General features: G+C 34.8%; 1 protein-coding gene and 1 pseudogene across 1 annotated transcript; one reads left to right on the top strand and one right to left on the bottom strand.

Annotated features, from left to right (window-relative positions):
- Positions 1 to 5,592: 5,592 nt before the first annotated feature.
- LOC114719494 (glycerophosphodiester phosphodiesterase GDPDL7-like) lies at positions 5,593 to 12,745 on the bottom strand (annotated as a pseudogene).
- Positions 12,746 to 14,412: 1,667 nt separating this feature from the next.
- Positions 14,413 to 18,800, top strand: LOC114719384 (VAMP-like protein YKT61). Its single transcript, XM_028904856.1, has 6 exons — positions 14,413 to 14,739; positions 15,376 to 15,473; positions 16,872 to 16,976; positions 17,147 to 17,212; positions 17,780 to 17,866; positions 18,457 to 18,800. Exons 1-6 carry the CDS (start codon positions 14,547 to 14,549, stop codon positions 18,505 to 18,507), a joined length of 600 nt encoding a protein of 199 aa, XP_028760689.1. The 5' UTR covers positions 14,413 to 14,546; the 3' UTR covers positions 18,508 to 18,800.
- Positions 18,801 to 19,443: the final 643 nt, after the last annotated feature.

Below are 19,443 nucleotides of genomic sequence, written 5' to 3'. Positions count from 1 at the left end.
AAATCACTTTGCTATGTTGTATTAAGAAAAACCTGTCCAATCCAAACATAAAACCAAGAAAAGAAGGAAAGAGAATGAAGTACGCCATCATATGCTTTTGGTTCTTCACTGCTTCGATTATAGGTGTGGTTCATAAACATATATATGTGTGTATATAGTAGAAAATTATTGTGTTATTTACCGAAATGTATATTATGTATATAATCGCCAAGCAGAATGAAAATTCATAAAATGATCTCATTCCAAGGAAAAAAAAAAGTCGTGAAAATGTTGTGCATATAGAGTTTACGGTAACAACAAATCAAAACTAGAATCAGAATGAATGTGAACATCAATACGTGATTCATGATGGACGTGAAGAGGCAATTAATAATCAAGCTTGAGCTCTTTTGTCTTGTTTGGTTTTTTTTTTTGGCCAACTTTGAGCCCTTATTCGTCATATATAGAGTACACAGGATTGAGTAGAGATAGAACAGCTAGATATAAGAATTGAATGGTCTATTATGAATTGTATTTTGTATAGTATTATTGTATTACATACTGATTTAATTGTGAAAGTAATTGTGTATTATATAATTTTGCAACTTTAATGGATGAAGAAGGTTCTATTACATCACCATCCCAACCATCTCAGCCAGTATGTGGAATGTCTTAAGGTGCTTCAACCAAGGAACAGAAAATCAAACCGGACACTAAACCGGTTGAAGTAGTGGTTTAAGGGTTAATGGGTCAGACCGGGGTTAACTCAGATTAGACCGGTCATATTAAAATAATATACAAAATATTATTAATCACCACTGAAATCAAAGTAGTCATGATTTTAAAATATAATTTTTGTAAATTTTACAAAAACATTGATATTTACTTATAAAAATATTTTATGAAGGTAATATTTAAAATATATGATTAAATAATAAATAGGAAAAATTGCAAAAAAAGACCTTGGAATTGCAAAAACGTAGATAAGGACCCTTGACAACTTTACTTTGGGTTTTGACAATAATAATATGTCATGAAGTTGTCAAAACCCAAAGTGAAGTTATCAAAAGTCTCTATCTGCGTTTTTACAATTCCAATGTCTTTTTTTGCAATTTCCTCTAATAAATATATATTATATACATCATATCCTGATTTTTCTTTGTACCATCAGTCCATCATGACCCGTACTCAAATTTTATGGGAGAAGGTGCCATACCCACAATGTCAACTAAGAAGCAGTAAAAGCAGCACCCATGTCAGTGGTTATTAATGAAAAAGCAGCCTTTTTATTATTTTGCTTTCTTTTATTTTGAATCTCTTGCCTTCCATGTTCAGTAGCTTAGTCTGGTATCTCTTCGTGCTCCTCTATTCAAGTCTCTCTCTCTCTCTCATCTTGCCATCAATGAAGCCTCCACTCTCACTGAAATCTTTTCCCTTCTTTTCCTGTGTATTCTAAAAACTAGAAAGCTCTTCATTTTATTTTCATCATGATTTATCAGTTTACGGTAAGTTTTTCTTTATATTTTCCCTCCTCTTTTCCTTCTCTTCTTCCTCTCTTTTTTTTTCCGGTGAGGTCCTTCTTGTCTCCCACAATTCAGACAAAGGATACAGAGAACTGGGTAACCCATTCCCACCCGCGGGTTACCCGAACTAATGCCGGTTTGCACCGGTTTGCTCTGGTTTCTCCTGGTTTGATCGTACACCGGTTTTGTTACTGAACCAGACCGGAAAGTTAGTCGATTGGCCGGTTTCCGGCCTGAACCGGCCGGTCCGGTCTGGTCTTTCATTCACTGGCTTCAACCCCTTTTTCAAACACCAACCCTTCCGGGATCTAATGAAACACCAAATCCTAATAGACCCAATGAAGCTCCTACCCCTAACCCAACTCTTCCTGGTCAATCATCTCATCCTGTGCTTCCTTCTTCTACTCCCACTCCCACACAAATAGATTCTATGAGACAAGAAACAAATGTTGAAAGAAGGGGTACAAAGAGAAAAGAAAGAGAACCTAAGTACACATCAGAGGTGTGGGAATACTTTGTGAGATTGCCATTAGAAGAAATCAATGGAGTGCACTTAGCAGCTTGCAAGTATTGTCATACTACTTATAAAATTGATCCAAGCCTCCATGGGACAAATTCTTTGCTAAGGCATATCCCAAGTGTTCAAAGAATCCACATAAGGCCACTACAGATAAAAAACAATCTATGTTAACTCTTTTGTTGGGTAGGACAACTAGGCAAGGAAAATCTTTAGTTTCACATGTATATGATGAGAAGCGATGTAGAAGAGCTTTGGCTGAATTTATTATCTATGATGAGCAACCATTCAGAATTATGGAGAAACCTGTATTTAGGAAATTGTTAAATGAGTTTGAACCTTGCTTTCCAATCCCTTCAAGAACAATAATTAGAAGAGATGTGTGACAATTATACCTTGGAGAAGTTAAAATATTGAAGAAATTCCTGAAGCAAAGTGCAAAACATGTCTATTTGACCACAGATTGCTGAACATCAAATCAGAATTTTAACTACCTATGTTTGCTAGCACATTTTATTGATGACAAATGGAAGCTTCACAAAAGGATTGTAAATTTTGTCATGATTAAAGATCATAGAGGTGATACTATTGGGAGGACAATTGAACAGTGCATGTTGGATTGGGAGATTGAGAGAGTGTTCACTATAACTGTGGATAATGCCTCATTTAATGACTCAGCTTTGGATATCTGAAAAGGTGTTTGAGGAGTTGGAAGGGCTTACTTTGTGAATGTGATTATCTGCAACTAAGATGTTGTGCACACATCTCAAATTTGGTGGTCAATGAAGGTATTAAAGAAATGAAAGACAGCTTTGAAGCCATTCGAAGTGTTGTTAGACATGTTCATTCTTCTCCTTCACGCTTTCTAAGATTCAAAACTTGGGCTGAAGCTGAAAAAATAGACACCAAGAGCCTTGTTTGCCTTGATGTGACCACTTGATGGAATTCTACATAGTTAATGTTAGAAGCTACATTGAAGTTTCAAAAAGTATTTGAGCGAATGCATGATGAAGATGATGACTATATTTCATACTTCAACTCAAGCACTTCAAGCTCTAGGCGTGATGCTTCTACTTCTGCTAGACGTGAGCGTGATGGTAATAGACATGACCAAGATAACTTTTCTGGTCCTATTCTTGATTATTGGAATAATGCTCGAATCTTCATCAAATTCTTAAAGGTCTTTTATGACATAACATTGAAGTTTTCAAGCTCCCTTTCTGTATCATAAATGAATGCTTCCACCAGATTGCTCATGTTCAGAAAATGCTGTAAAAGAATATCATGAATAATACTAATAACTTCTTGAGAGAAATGAGCACTAGCATGTAGGTGAAGTATGACAAGTATTGGGGTCAAGCAGATAATATGAATCCATTGCTGTTTATGGTTGTAATTTTAGATCCCCAATATAAACTGGCATATGTGAATCATATGTTTGATCATCTTTATGTTGATCCTGAAGTGAAGGAGAGGGTCAAAGATTGTTTGTATCGGTTGTTTAATGACTACTCCGCTAGGACTTCTATTGAATCAGGGACTATCTCCACAAGTATAGCAGGTGCAACTTCATTGCCTTCTTTTGATGATGATGGTGGTGGTGAAGAGGATCTAGGTCATAAGTGGTTAGAATTTATGAGATAAAGAACCTCAACAGCTCCTCAAACTGAGTTATATAGATATATAGCAATAGACTCGAGAGATGAAATCCCTTCTGCAACTGAGTTTTACATATTGTTATGGTGGAAAGCTAATTCAAAAAAATATAAAATTCTCTCTCACATGGCAAGAGATGTATCGACTATGCCAGTTTCTACAGTGGCTTCTGAGTCTGCCTTTAGCACTAGAGGACATGTGGTTGATGATTATAGGAGTTCTTTGTCTCCCAACATGACAGAAGTACTAATTTGTAGCCAAAACTAGCTATAACCTGGGCAATTAATGTCTGAATTTGTTAACAAGTTTCGTGAATTCGATAATTTTGATGAGACAGAAAACATCCTTCAACTTGCTAGTAATCTTTCCCCCCTCCCCAACCTCAATAATTCATATATATATATATATATTACTTCATAATTTGGTATGTAATTGTTCTTTGATTTTTTTCCCCCTAGGTGCTACTACATCTGGAGGAGAGAATTTAACGGCTATTGGTGATTGAAGGGTCATTTTATAAGCATGATTGGCCAAGTTGGTAAGCTATATCAGTGCATCCTTTTGAATTTATAAGTACATTTCTTTTTTTATTGTTTACTTGCTAATATGTTTTTATAAGTTACATGTTTTTGTATTTTTTCAGATGTTCCATCCTTTTCTCAAACTTGTGAGATTGATGCAAACCCTTTGAATTTCAAGGCCTCAATTACAATATTGAGAGTTATCTTGTTTTAAACTGATTATGAATGTTATTTAACTGGATATTTGTTAAGACTTGATTTGGATTTTTTGTGGATGATTTTAATGTGTTAAAATGTAGAATTATGAAATATAATTTTTAGATTTGGATGAAATATTTTACCCATATGATGTGACCAGGACTTCACTTTTTGGGAAATAAAGCCTGCCCCACCCAGCTCACCCATGCCTAGCCCAAAAATGGTTAGGGCTTCTACGGGCAAGGCCAGGCAGTTGGCTGCAAAATGCAACTTGCACATACTTTGAGCTAGGCATCGAGCAAAGGTCTTACCCTGCCCATCCTTGCTCAAGTGTAGCCCTAATTGTATACTTCATGTCAATCATGCTTTAGAGAGTTAGGGAGTGACAAGGTTGCTTCCTCATTATTTCAAAAGGCCATCACGTACCACCTCTTATCCTTGATATAAAGTCTAGTAGACTAATTTAAAAAAATTAACAAAATTACTAAATTATTTAATTACAATAAATGGTATATGGTTTTTCTAAAATACTTATATATTATTAAATTATATATTAATTTATAAGCAAGACAAATTAGTCGGGAGAAAAATGATATACATAAATACTTTAAAGTAGTTTGATAACTTTCTTAATCTCTTCAAATTAATTAATTAGGCCTTATATTAATCACCAGATAGCATGACATTAATATTTGTTTGCTTGTACTACTATCAAGTAAGGGTGCGATGAGTGAAATATCAGATGAAATATGACAGTCATGGTCAAGCATGACGTGTCATTTAAAGATTTTGTTTTATTTTTATATAATTATATGCTATTCAATATTATATAAATATTGTCGAGACTAAGCAGATTTTTAATATCATTTTCATATTTATATAAATTTAAATTTAAAATTTCGTGCTTAGGCAGCGATATTATATTGCCCATCGGTATTATAATAAGAAGGTTCTAACCATCTAATGTAGATGTAATTTCAATAGTTAAAAAATTAAAATTTTTAGCAGGGAAATAAACTCATGACCATTGGGATTTATAATGATACAAGTAAGCGAAATCCACAATACATGCACTCATGCAACTATAGTGCATGCATGAGCAGGAAAAATAATACTACAGTTGAGGTGCATTTGAGTATGGCAAAATCGATGCCGACCTAACAAGAACTCCAGCATCATCATCCCATAGTTTGAGCTTTTAGAGCGCAGCAAATGCCAGAATTGATGCTGCTAGGGTTGGACCAAGGCTCGCCACATTTGCCCAGGCAGCTGAATGAGATGATGGTGCTGCAGGAGCTGCTGCCGTCGGAGCTCCGGCTTTCGGTACACTAGCAACTGCCGGAAGTGGCGGCTCAACAACTTCTGAAACCTCAAGAGGCGGGCGTGGTGATTCTACTGGTGGCTTCGTTGCAGGATCAATTGAATTGAGTAGATCTCCGGGGTTTACTTGTGTAAATACATAACCTCCTGGTGTAGATGGGACAGAATCGCTACATGCGCTCCCTGTATTGCATATGTTGCACGAGGAGTCAATCAGTATGTGAAGTTGTATATTATTTGCTTCTTGTGATGAAAGATGCTTTATGAGGAAGGTTGGGGGAGAAACAGAGAAGGCATGGGGAACAAATGGTTAAATAAGATGATTTTTTGTTCTCTGTCTCGGAAAATTTGTTATAAGATCTCAATGAATATTTTTGAATGTTCGGTTTCATATATTTGAATAAGAAATTAAACGTGGAGATTTTTTTTTTTCCCCCCAATTTTCGGGAGTTTTTTTTTTCAATTTTTAAAATACTTTTTATCTGCAATTTTGTCCCATGTCTATGTAGTTGCGGGGAGTGAGACTTACACAAAAATCGACTAGTAGTGCCTGGAAACTCAGTTACGATCCCGTCAACTTTACCAACTTGGAGGTAAGTGCCAATCTCCATGAGAGGGTCTGCTAGAAAGTCAAATGGCAGGGTGGAGTATTCATTTTTCATGAGATGGACAAACACTGTGAGGTTTGCTGCTTTCATTTCTTGAACAATATGTGTCATATCTGTAGTGAAGAAAGAGGACACTCTAATGACAGATGTTTTGGGAAGATTCACTACATCCGCATACTTCTTGATTTCATCCACGGTCTGCTTGGGTGCATCCCCTATTATATCTTCAATTAGGTATACTTTTTTGTAAGATGGGTTATCCTTAAACTTGGCAAGCACTGCTGTGTCAATAGATTGGATCAGAACTTGTTTTGTGGGATTCTTGTTTAAGGTGGCATTGCTCAGGGCAGCGCTCACAGAACCTACAATGTCAAGACCCTTCTTTGATGCAAGGTAGGCAGCATTCTGTTACAAAATGGGTCAACAAAAATTTGGATTAGGGAGGATGGGAAAGAAGAATGTACAGATATTTGTTTTAGATTAAATTCAACGGGAAATTCCAAGTTAAACCTTCCCTTCCTTTATCTTCAATCCAAACACAACTTCAAGGACAAACACTTAGTAAGCTGAATAGTTTTGCTAACCTGTATGTCGATCAAAATGCCAGTGGGTGCCTTTGCCTTGGCAAACTCGAGAAATTCAGCTAGAGTAACAAAATTACCACTATTCTTGTATGCTGGGTTCCTCAGAAAGTTACCGGTACTATCAGCCAAAGGGCTAACCATTTGAGCTGAAACAAGAAATTTACGAAGTAAGTTCCGTTTTCAAATATGGTAGAGTGTAGCATGTCTTTATGTGAGTTGGATTTCTTTTAGGTCTATAGAAGCATATTACGTCTCAATGTCTGGATCTCGCTCCATGTAAGGTCAAAAGAGAAAATCCCTTTCTGCGATTGAATTTCTGGGACACTGGAAGTTCGAGGCATGAATTTTGTCATTGCAGTGGTGCTTGCCATTAGGTCTGCAGTATCCATGCAGAAGGCAACTCCATCTTTTGTCATTTGAACTGCGCAGTCTATAATGTCAGCCCCATCATCTACTGCTTGCTGATATGCAAGATCTGTGCTGCCTGGATAAATACCAGCTGCTCCATTGTGGCTTATCACCAAAGATGGTTCTGCAAATGCAAATGAGAGATTATACCTTGTCATTGATTTCTCCTTTTTGTGTAATCTCAGCTTCTGTGATTTAGACCATTGAAGGTTAACATTATACCTTTATGCTGCTTGTTATTGTTTGATAAGCATGCTGCAAAACGAATAAAGCCGTGAGGATTGGACTTGAGCTCGACGCATGTTGGTGGTTTCCCATGAATAGCTAATAAATAAAGAGCCAATGTTCAATGATCTTACCAACAGCTTCTGATGCTGTAGAAGGGAAATCAGTGATAAAACCATCAACAGAATCACTATTGCTGATAAATTGTAGATACTCCATAGAAGGATCATAGCTATAATTATAACTTGACATGACGTCATTAGCAAAGCCATAAACATATACTTCAAGTCCTAATTTGTGGGCATCAGCTACAAGTGTTGAGGGAGGTCCCAAATATTTATCTGGTTTAATTGGCCATATATAATCTTTTGGGACCATTATCCCCGATGCATATGACTTGATGGCTGCAAGATCCTTCACTATGGTGCCATACGTCTGCTTGGTTGTGGGTTCAACATCAGTAGCAGCAAGAAACTGGAAGATAATCTTAGTAGTTGTCTTTCTCACAAATCCATTGATGGTCTTCAAGAAACCAATTTCTGCAGATGAAAGAAAGTCTACCCTTAACGCTCTCAATGTTTGTAGGACATAATCTATTACCTTTATTCCGAGTTGGGTGTAGAATGCTTCATACTGCAGGAGAAGGATGAATTACTGTCACACAGTGCTAAAGAATTTTGAATCTTAAATTGTATAATCGTTGGGAATTGGAGAGGAGAGAAGAACCTGAACATTCAACCAGAAGATTGAGAGATTAAAACTTTGCACACTATCAGGTGTAGCAATTGGGAACAATCCATCAAACTGGTCCGGTCGAGAAAATATGGACTGACTTACTGTGCAAGGCATGCAAAGAACAATAATCTTAACTTTCAGACTTACAAATTGACAAATTCATGTGACAAGCAGCATGTCAAATTCCATCTGTTCAATGGCCTTTCACCTAAGCATTTGGTATGTGATTTCTAAGCATGACTAGTTCTAAATCTGTAGTTGTTGACCATAACATTTTTTAACCATAAAATACAAGTAATGTGATGAAGAATTGTTAATCACAGAGCATCCTGACATTAAGGGAGCATCCTGTTGCTAACAACGACATTGTATATCTTTATGTATTTGTTTATGGGTATAGTATGAATGTTTTAGAGGACATGAATAATACTCAAATCTTATCATGGTGAGGAAATGAAATTGTTTTAGGACTCACCTGAAACATTTTGGTATAGCGTATCAGCAGTATATGCCACGTAAACCACCCTGTCAGCTCCTTGCCATAAAAATTGAATGTTTTTTGGCCGTCAGGATCATAACCTGCAATAGTTGTCGCATTGTCAAGCCTAACATCTGTGATGCACACACCAAGCCCGTCTTTTGTCATCTGAAGGTTGCACAGGAAACCCAAATTTGGCACACTAAAAGACTTTCCCATTCCAATGGCCAATTCACTTCCTTCTGGGAAAAGTCCTGATAACCCGCCACGCCCAATGACCAAGGGCTGATTGCCTGCATGCAAGTAAATATAACTAATTACAAGAAGTCATACCAGATTCTTTGTGCATCATGATACCAGAATGACACTTGTTCACTTGGATATGATGGTCATGTGAGACAAACATACATACATTGTGGTTATACTTGATCGTTTCATATCTTTGTGCATCACGGTATTACCATTGCGTGGGACTCATATTGTCTCCACTTTTCTTCCTCTCTACTTCCCATTTCAACATTTATATTAAAATTTAAACGGTTCAAATATTTTATGGAATATTTTTTACTCTTTTCGTTGTTAATATTATCCTGATCAAATTTTAGTAGTTCGAATTTGTCTATTAATTTTTTATAATTTAACATTTTAATGAATATTTTATTGAATAGTAAATCTGAATCATTTAAATTTTGATCAGGCAGCATATCGTGAAAAATGAGAAAGAACAACAAATCTGATTCCCATTATCGGTTAAAGAGGGGATTCATATTTCTATCTAACTGTGAAGTTTTTATTAATTTGAAATTATAAAAGGCTTAGGAGCTAGAGAAACAAAACTCCATGAATACCGCTTAATGTTGGCCACTTCCTAGTAGGTACAATAGGAGCAGGAGTTTGTGGAGACGCATGTGGTCGAGCCACTGTACAGTGGAACAACATGGAAATGAAAATCAAGCCTCCGATCATTTTGTTCATATCCTGCCACATTCAAATCCCAGTTCAGATGTCAATCAAATCATATTCAGAATTCCAAAACACGTTAACAATTTCGTATGAAACCCAGAATGCCCAATCAAATGTTTAGACAAAAGCATACCTACCATATTTTAAATGTTCATTTAGCTATCATTAAAGGAAGAGTTTGTTTTGCAGTAGCTGACTTGTTCTCTTTTATTTAAGGGACAGAAAATATCAAAAGTACAAAACCCAAAAACAAATATAATGATAACGTTGAGAAGATCTGGAAAAAAAAAAAACAGAAGCATAAGGAGAGGAACGAAACAAAAGGTGATAATGAGGCTAAATTTAATGAGAACTTTACCTGGGGTGCCAAACTCATTTTAATCTTTACTGCATGGATGAAGCAAACATCCCCTTTCAAGTTTCTGGTAAAACCCTCAAGGGAATGTGAGCCTAAAACGGAGAAGGGAAAGGGAGAGATAGGTTTGATTGATGTGTAAAAATGACTCTTAAATCATTATTTCTGCTCCCTTCCTCTCATTTCCCTTGTTTATAGGTGGTTTGTATCTTCTCTTCAATGACAACCAATTGCTATTTGCTACTTTGAGGATCTAAAATTTTTTAGTTCTTGTGTGCTAATTTTAGTTTATTTGTTGCAATTTGTTTATCATTTAATATGGTTCAATCTTGGAACATCAATCATCAGCAATATTTTATCGTTTACAACGTATATTCTGTTAAGAGCATTGAATTAATTAGTTTGCATTTGTCCATTTTGTGATAGTAATATGGTTCCAAGATTCAACAATTAGCTGTTAATTGCATGTCGCGAAGCATAAATGAAGTTAGTTGGTTTCGATTTAACAAACCACATCCATCAAAAGACTCCTTAGATTTGGTATGAGGGAAAAGAAGAAAAAAATTTAATGAGTTCGTTTTGAAAAATCAGAAAAGTGAGATTATGAAATTTTAATAAAGATAAAGAGTTGGACAAAGAAGTAAAAAAAATTAATTAAAAACTTTTAACTTCATTTTTTTCAATTTTTAAAATCAAATTCATTAAAATTTCCCTTTCCTTTCTTTCTGTTTCTATCATACCAAACAGGGCTGACGAATTAGTGTTTGCAGTTGCTAAGAGGAAAACTGGGCACAATGTTAACCCGTACTTAAGAAATCATTCATGCTTCATATTGAATGAAACTCAAGAATGTGAATGAAATATAATTAAATTCAATTTAATTTAGTTATTTCAATTGCAATTAATTTTAAATGATATAATTAATAGTTGGGGTTATGGGTACAAATTTAAAACACCCTTGTGGGTCATTCGTACAATACAAAATTTATGAGAGTTTTGGTAAATTTAATTTTTAATTTATATTAGATTGTGAGTCTATACTTTATATTAAGTGTGCATTGCAATAATAAATAATGCAATTTATGTAATATACTATTTCGAATCCTAGAAACTTGTCTAAGGAATCTACCCACGCATATATTATATCTTGATTTTGGATAAACTACGTGTAATTTTACAAAATTCTTTTTGGTCGAAAAATTGATTATTTGCCGCAAAATGAGGTCATGAGTCTCATAGATAAGGTTTCTTAGTTTGTTGCTCTATTTATTAAAAAAATTATTGATTAATTGTTTTCTAAACTTATAATTTAATGTATTGGCACATGGTTGTTATGTCTCATTATGTTCTAATTAAGTACTATTATACTTGAAGTTAGCTTATAAAAAATATTGGTTGGGAGGTCTGTGTTTACTTGAATTAGTGATTCAAACAGAAATATATTTTTTAATAACTTAATACAAGTAGTCGTACTTTATACTCCTTCTTATTGTAAACATGACTTAGTTTGGATGTAATACCACAACGTTGGTGATTTATTATAAGAACTAGTTGAGAACTAAATTAATTCCAAATATAAGATCTTAATGTATTCTATCTCATGTCTTTTCTTAAAATATTCTTATTGATCGTAAGGAATTTCTACTAAGAAATAGTTTTAGATTACCCAATGCACATGATTGAAAATGATAATTTATGAAGAACAATATACATTTATGACGAATAACCAATTTAACTAAATTTTTTAGTATTATCAAATTAGTTATTTAACTCTTATATTAAAAACCCGAGTTAATACTTCAATATATTTTTGGGTTAATATAATCTTTGGTTTCTATAGTTTCATCTCAGTTTGGTTTTGGTCCCTATAGTTTGAAACCATAGGTTTTGATCCCTATAATTTTCTCCTGTCTCAAACGGTAGTCCCTATAGTTTAAGAAGGACCTAAACCCCAAAATAACAGTGTTAAAAATGCTCAGCTGTCACTAACAGTGTTTATTTTGCTTACATGGCCTGATGACTAGACAAAGTGATGTGGAAAAAATGCTGGTTGTGCTTTGACATGTAAATATTTAAAAAACAAAAATAAAGGTAAAACATAAAACGCATAGTGGGAAGCACCAGAAAGGATTTGAAAACGAAAGGGATTGGAGGGTTAGGTCAAAAAAGGGAGAAGGGCTTACGATTTGAAGGTAATCAGAAGTATTACGGTCATTGGAATTTACTGCAGTTGTTTTAAGTCATTTGTCGAACGCCAGGGGTGGCTACTTCACTTTTTTTGGGTTCCTAATTTTGTTTCTTCAAAAACTTAACCTTTTATATTTTGGGTACTTCACTTTAACCACTCTGTTATCCTCATCATTACTTGATCCATCAACTTCGTCAATCTCCTCAGATTCATAATCAGATACCATTGCCAATATATCCTCCTCTCTCACCTCAATCATGTTTATTTGCTCGGTATTATTAGGCTCAACTATCATCAACTGTGAACTACCAACAACTTCATCCAACGCATCACCAACATCAACATTAACATATTTTCTAAAGTAGTCATCATCCATATCTTCTTCATCACTATTCTCAAAATCAAACAAATACCCATCTAAATCATTATCACTCTCCTCCATTCTTGTACCATCACCTCTAGCACAACTCTCTTCCTCCCAATCCATATTTCACCTGTGAGTATGTTACAAAAGAAAATTGTCAATTGTGCGTATAGACATTGCATGATAGTCATAGAAAGTAAATATTATCTATATGGTACCAACAACATATTCAAATTATTATTACATCTAAAAAACAAAATTGAATTATTGATTAATGCTCATTGTTATTTTGATCCATATAATTATGATTATGCTATCCATGGGATTACAATGTCTATGGTAAATGACAAAATATTTTCCATCTAAGTCTAACACCTGGAATCCATAAACACTTGTTAACTAAATTTAAATAATATAATACTACAAACTCCAAGAATTATAGTCAAATCCTAACTGTAACTAAACCCTTGGAAGAATCATTAATTGAACTGATATATTAACAATGGTATGCTGAAGCTCGTATCATTTCATATTAACAATGGTTTACGTCATATCAATATGAAAGTAAAATAAAATAAGGAAAAAGGCTGCAATAGGCATAATGAAGATTAGAGAATCAGCATTTTTCACTTCAACTGGTAGCTGAAATTATTTCACAAAAACCAAATAAAAACAAAGCAATAATGGCACAAAATTTCATAGTATGAAGAAATAATGTAAAGAGCAAAGCAACAATAATCAGCCATATACAGACCACACTTCGAAGAGGCAAAAACTTCATGAAGAAAAACGACTAGTTTTATGGCCACAAATTTTAACAAAAAAAGACCACAATGGGACGGAATCAAAGTAATAGACAATAATAAAAAAGATGAAGAAGAGCCTCTGTTTTTTTACTTTGCTACTCCAAATCAGAGCAAAGGGTTTTAATAATCAAAGATAAAAATTTTTTCTCACTCTTCAACACAGCTAAAAAGAGAACCACAATGTCACACCACAATCAACTATCAGAGGCATCGTCGGAAACTCACACTTGGTCTCCACCGATGACTACTCAGACTTCCGACGTAACAAAGGTGGGTTTGCCTTGATCAAACCCTCCAATCCCTTTTGTTTTCAAATCCTTTCTGGTGTTCCTTGCTATGCGTTTTATGTTTTACTTTTATTTCTGTTTTTTTTTTAAATATTTACATGTCAAAGCACAACCAGCATTTTTTCCACATCACCTTATCTAGTCATCAGGTCATATAAGCAAAATAAACATTGTTGGTGACAACTCAGCATTTTTAACACCTTTATTTTGGGGTTCAGGTCCTTCTTAAACTATAGGGACTAATGTTTGAGACAGGAGAAAATTACAGGGACCAAAACCTATGGTTTCAAATTATAGGAACCAAAACCAAAATGAGATGAAACTATAAGGACCAAAGACTATATTAACCTTATATTTTTTCTCTCCTAAGTTTATTATTTTTTCTCAACTATTCATATTAATTGTATATGTTAAAAAGTTTCTATTATCATCTAATTTAGACAAATTAACACACACTTTAAATAATTATAACTGATTTAATTAATTTTTAATCTTTACAAATTAATTATATAATTCCTAAGCCAGTGTTGGCCATATATACACATATATATAATATTCTAATATGACAACTCATCGATTGGGATGCGGGAATTTAATTCGCACTGGAGTATGGTGGCGTGAGACCACTAATTTTCTTATGTCCAAAAAAGGGTCCACCTGTGTGTGCCTATATATATAAAAATGCACATGTGAGCTCGGCGACGATTCAATTATTTTCGTTTTTTCTTGTTGTTCATTTTTGCAGTTTCAGTTCCCGATTTCATTACCGACGCATAGTCGAAAAGAAGGAAGCTTTGAAGTTGAAGAGTTTAGGGAGAGGGGGAGAGAGATATGAAGATCACAGCTTTGTTGGTGCTTAAGTGCATCCCGGATGGATCCGATCCGGTGATACTTGCGAATGCGTCCAATGTAAGCCACTTCGGCTACTTCCAACGTTCCAGCGTCAAGGAGTTTATCGTCTTCGTCGGTCGCACCGTCGCCAAGCGCACCACCCAGGGACAGCGCCAAACCGTCCAGCACGAAGGTGCGTTTTATTCGTTCCTTTCTATAGGGTTTCTGGGTCTGGATTCAGTTGTCTCTTTGTCGACCCTGAGTTATGAATTTTTAATCGCTTTCCCTATGCACCGTTTAGCCTATGTTTCCCAATTATTTTCCGATCAATTGGTTGATTTGGGTCGGAATCTTTAAGACAAAGTCTGCTTGTTCGTTTGGATTTTTTTACCCCTTTTATTAATGAATTATGGATGGAGATATCTGTACCCACCATGATTGTCACTGGGAGAATATTAGTACTTCGAAGTCGGATTTGGTGGTTTTAATTCAAGTTCACTCGATGCCAGTTATGAGACAAGCGTATACTTGGTTCTATCTTTCTTTCGTTTTCTTCTTTTTGTGGGTGGGTATAAACAATAAAATTGATAAAAAGCATCGGTTCCAAGGACTAATATGAATCCATCTTTTGGTATGGGTAATTTTTATGTTTACCCTTTAATGCAATAACTTGACCTCGCGTACTCTTTAAGTTCTTTGTCAATTCGATATTACATCTGAGTGGAGATTTGATGGGATTATTGTTTTAATCTTAATGAAATGGTTGAGTTGGTTTACACTATGAAGCATGATCTCATGGTATCTATTTGCTTTCTTTTATCAATTATAGAGTACAAGGTGCATGCTTACAACAGAAATGGCCTTTGTGCATTGGGCTTTATGGATGATCACTATCCCATACGAAGTGCATTTTCTCTTCTCAATCAGGTGAGTGCAATAACTTTCTTCCTTAATATTTTATTTGCAACACATCCTGTTTCCAGGAGCAGTCTCTTGCTTTAACATATTTTAACTCTTCTATTGGTTCTCATGAAGGGATCAGTTTTTATTGTTACTTTAACACGAGCAGCTTTTTCTCTGTTGTTTCATCTCTATATATGTCCCTAGTGTCCTGAAATGTTAACGTTGACATGTGGAAAATTGGTTCTCACGAAGGGATTGAAAATTTGGTTTTAGAAAATAAACCTGTGGTGATGTTTTCCTTTTAAGTTACTTTTATCTGTCACATTTCTGATCACCAAAGTATTGTTAAGTACAACATTGTTCACGTTCATTTCTTGTTCAGTTCTGTATGATATCATTCCGTGTTTGATTTATATCTATTTATTTTGGGTTCAAGGTTAACCTGCTAACTTATTGACCCTCTAGAATAGAGTAGGACTGCATTTTAGGTTTTAATGGTTGGATCTGTGGTCTGAGATTTTACGTTTGCCTGAAAAGGAGGGGCTTCTCGCAACTAAGCTTGAATTAAAATAATCAAAGAATTACAGACTAAGAGGGTTAGTGCATGGTCAAACTTGTGCTATTGAAGATTTTCCTGATTCCCTGAGGAAGTTCAATGATCTTGATATTATTTGTGAGAGATGAGTACAAAGAATTTAACAATTTAACTGACAGATGGTGAGAACAAAACGTGGGAGAATAAGGTGGTAACCTAGGGTATATGGGTAAAATGAAATGCTCACCCTACTTGCAAATAAGGGCTTAAAACTGCTGCATTTCTTGGACATGTCAACATGCCCACAATGGTCTAATTTCAGGAACCATATATCATGAATTTGAAACTACTGGAACATAATTCTTTTACACTATTGGGACTGTTTTAGAAATTGCATGAAATTATGGTACTAAATGAGTAATTAATCCTTGTTACCAAAAAAAAAGAGTAATTACGCGTAACTTTTTTTAATTAATTTGCAGAGTATGATTAAAGCTGTTTCAGCCAGAGCTCTTCATGATATCCTTGCAAATTGCCCTTCCTTTACACATACACCTAATTTTGTTGATGATTTTGTTTCTTCCCGTTTGTTGTCCGTTCAAAATGAAAAGTATTGCCCCTCTGTTGTGCTAGCGGATCTGCTAAATGGTTGATTGCTCAAAGCCCTTTGTTCCAAATGATTTCAATGAGAAAGGATAATGATTGTCGTAAAGTAAATGAACCAATTAAATTGTTGGTAACTAGGAATAATTTGTATTTTGTAGAAATTGAAAGTGGAATAAACGAGAAACATTGTCAAATTAAATTTACTGTCATGATGTATCTTATGCATCTGGTTCTTAAAATGGCCTTATTTAATACATCTTAATGAATATGGTGTTTTACAGCTGCTCGATGAATATGAAAAAGCTTTTGGTAATTCATGGAGAACTGCTCAGGCGGATGGTACTCAATCATGGCCCTATTTGGAGCAAGCTCTGACAAGATTCCAGGTACCTCTATACGTTCAAGCTGAACCAGCTTCAGCTAAAGAATGTCCCATTGGAGTGTTGAATTATACAATATTCTGAACTGTACCAATAATGTTTCTTTTTGTTTTCCTGTTCATATGGTTACTTTTGACTCATTTATGTCATTTTCCCTGCTATTTACAAATCCTCAGGACCCTGCAGAGGCTGATAAGTTGTTGAAAATCCAGAGGGAACTGGATGAAACAAAAATCATCCTGGTAAGTGTTAGATTTAAATATGGATCACTGTGTTATAAACTTCCTTTGCAGTTGGACATTCTTCTTCTCTTGTAGTTGTCCAACAGCCATTTTATATGGATAGCAGCTTTCTGTGAAAAACCTTTTAAAGTTGTTTGGGGTTTTGGAATTTGTTTAACAATACATATGATGATCACTGCATGGTCATGCGATTCAAGCATCACATGGTCATAAATGAATATGAATTACTATTGTAATGCATATCCTTGAGTGATATCTTATCATAGAATTTATAAAACCACCCTTTTTTAATGATTGTTCTTTTGCTATTATGTTTTTGAATTTGTATTTATGCTTATTAATGTGCCTTTGAACGGCAATGTTAAAATTAATTTGTTCTCTTGACCTACCCGTGCTATATGGGGATTTATTTGTAGGCTTTTGTTACTTCCTTCCTTGCTCTTAATTGTTGCATTGCTTTTATATGCTATGTATCTTTAGGAGCCAGATGTCAATACTGGCAGTTGTTTCCTTTTGCCTTTATTTGTATTTCTCATTTTGTTATTCCCACTTTTGTTCATACAACAGCATAAGACTATTGATAGCGTTCTTGCACGTGGGGAGAGGTTGGACAGTTTAGTTGAGAAGAGTTCTGATCTGAGTGCAGCGTCACAGGTACATTACAACTTCTGTTTTATGGTTACGCATTTGGGAATATCACATTAGTGCCTATGCCAATTATGTGTGGCTCATCCTTTATTTTTCCTTTCACCAAAGCTTTGGTTAACTGTTATTATCCTTATTTAACATGCTTTTATGTCTCCTTTTACCAAGCCTCTGGTTAACGGTTATTATCTTTACTTTGTGGGGAACTGATTCCATTTCAGTTGCCAATATCTTGTATTGCCATTTAAGCTTAAAATACGTATATATAGGATTACTACACGGGGAACATATTCTATTTCAGCTGTCAATATCTTGTATTGGGATTGAAGTTTTGTAATAGGCTGTTTCTTTTGCACTTTAGTTTTCATTATTTCCTGAGGCCAGTTTCTTCTCTATGTACGTGTTAATAGTCATTTCTCATCTTTTTCTGGGCTGCCATGTTGTCATTTCTATATGCTAATGCAAAGTGGTGACTGTTTTGAGGGCCATATCATGCATCTTTACTGGAAAATCTTTCCTAATCAATGATAAATATATAGCCTTATGCGCCAACAAGTTATTTTGCTGACACAAGTGCCTTGTGCTGTTGTCTGAAACAGATGTTCTACAAGCAGGCGAAGAAAACCAACTCGTGTTGTACTATATTATAAGCTTCATATTATAAGAGTTTTCAAGGCTTAGTACCCTGTAATAGTGTAATTCTTCTCACCTAGTTACCTGTTACGATGTAAGGCCCCTGCGCAGAAGAAAGTGGCATGTGTCTATATCACTACGTTGTTTGGTTTGGTGAGTGTGGATTTTCCCTGTATGCTGTATTGCTGGAGGGAGCAGAATATTGGTCGTGTGAAATGTGATTCTTCTTGACAAATTAACATTCATATTTACTTCCTTGTGATTCTTCCTATGATAATACATGGTATATATAAGTTCTCACATCTATCAAGGCAATCTACTTGGAGATCTTCACCTGCACTACACTCAATTGTCATGGGCCTTTTCGAGATTATTTTCATGGTATTTTCCTGCATGTTTCTTTTAGTGGCTATGCTGATTTTGTTTCAATTAGTGGGATATAGCTGCGTTGATTGAAGCTTTTTGGCAAGATTCCTGCCTACGATTCATGTTTTAAAGCTTTAAAACAAGGAACAATTATTAGATCCTGGGAGAAGGCTTTCTCTTTGGGACAGAAAAACAAGTTATATTTAACAAATTAATACTTAATATATGGAAAATATAGTTTATGGTCCCTAGGATTATGGTGTTCACGTAATTTTTTCATTAAGAAATTACTCCTCTGGTTTTAAATATAAAATCTTTATATACATTAGTATAAGAGTCTTATATTTAGGACCGGAGGAGTAGTTTTTATAGTTATGGTCAACTTTTGGTTAAAAATGTCTTAGAGATGATTTGACATTGATACAACAATAAAATTGAAGATGATGTTGCAAAAATATGTGGTAACACTGAATATTTTGACCTAATTTCAACGCCACTTTATATGTTGATTTGTTGAAATATGACTATAAATATGTTTTCCTTTGTCTAAAAAAGTTATATTTTTCCATTATGTATTAATAATATAT

Source organism: Neltuma alba, unplaced genomic scaffold (genome assembly GCF_004799145.2).
Source record: "Neltuma alba isolate B1F8T4 unplaced genomic scaffold, ASM479914v2 tig00011916_pilon, whole genome shotgun sequence".
Classification (NCBI taxonomy): domain Eukaryota; kingdom Viridiplantae; phylum Streptophyta; class Magnoliopsida; order Fabales; family Fabaceae; genus Neltuma; species Neltuma alba.
This window is presented reverse-complemented; position numbering and strand designations above follow the sequence as displayed.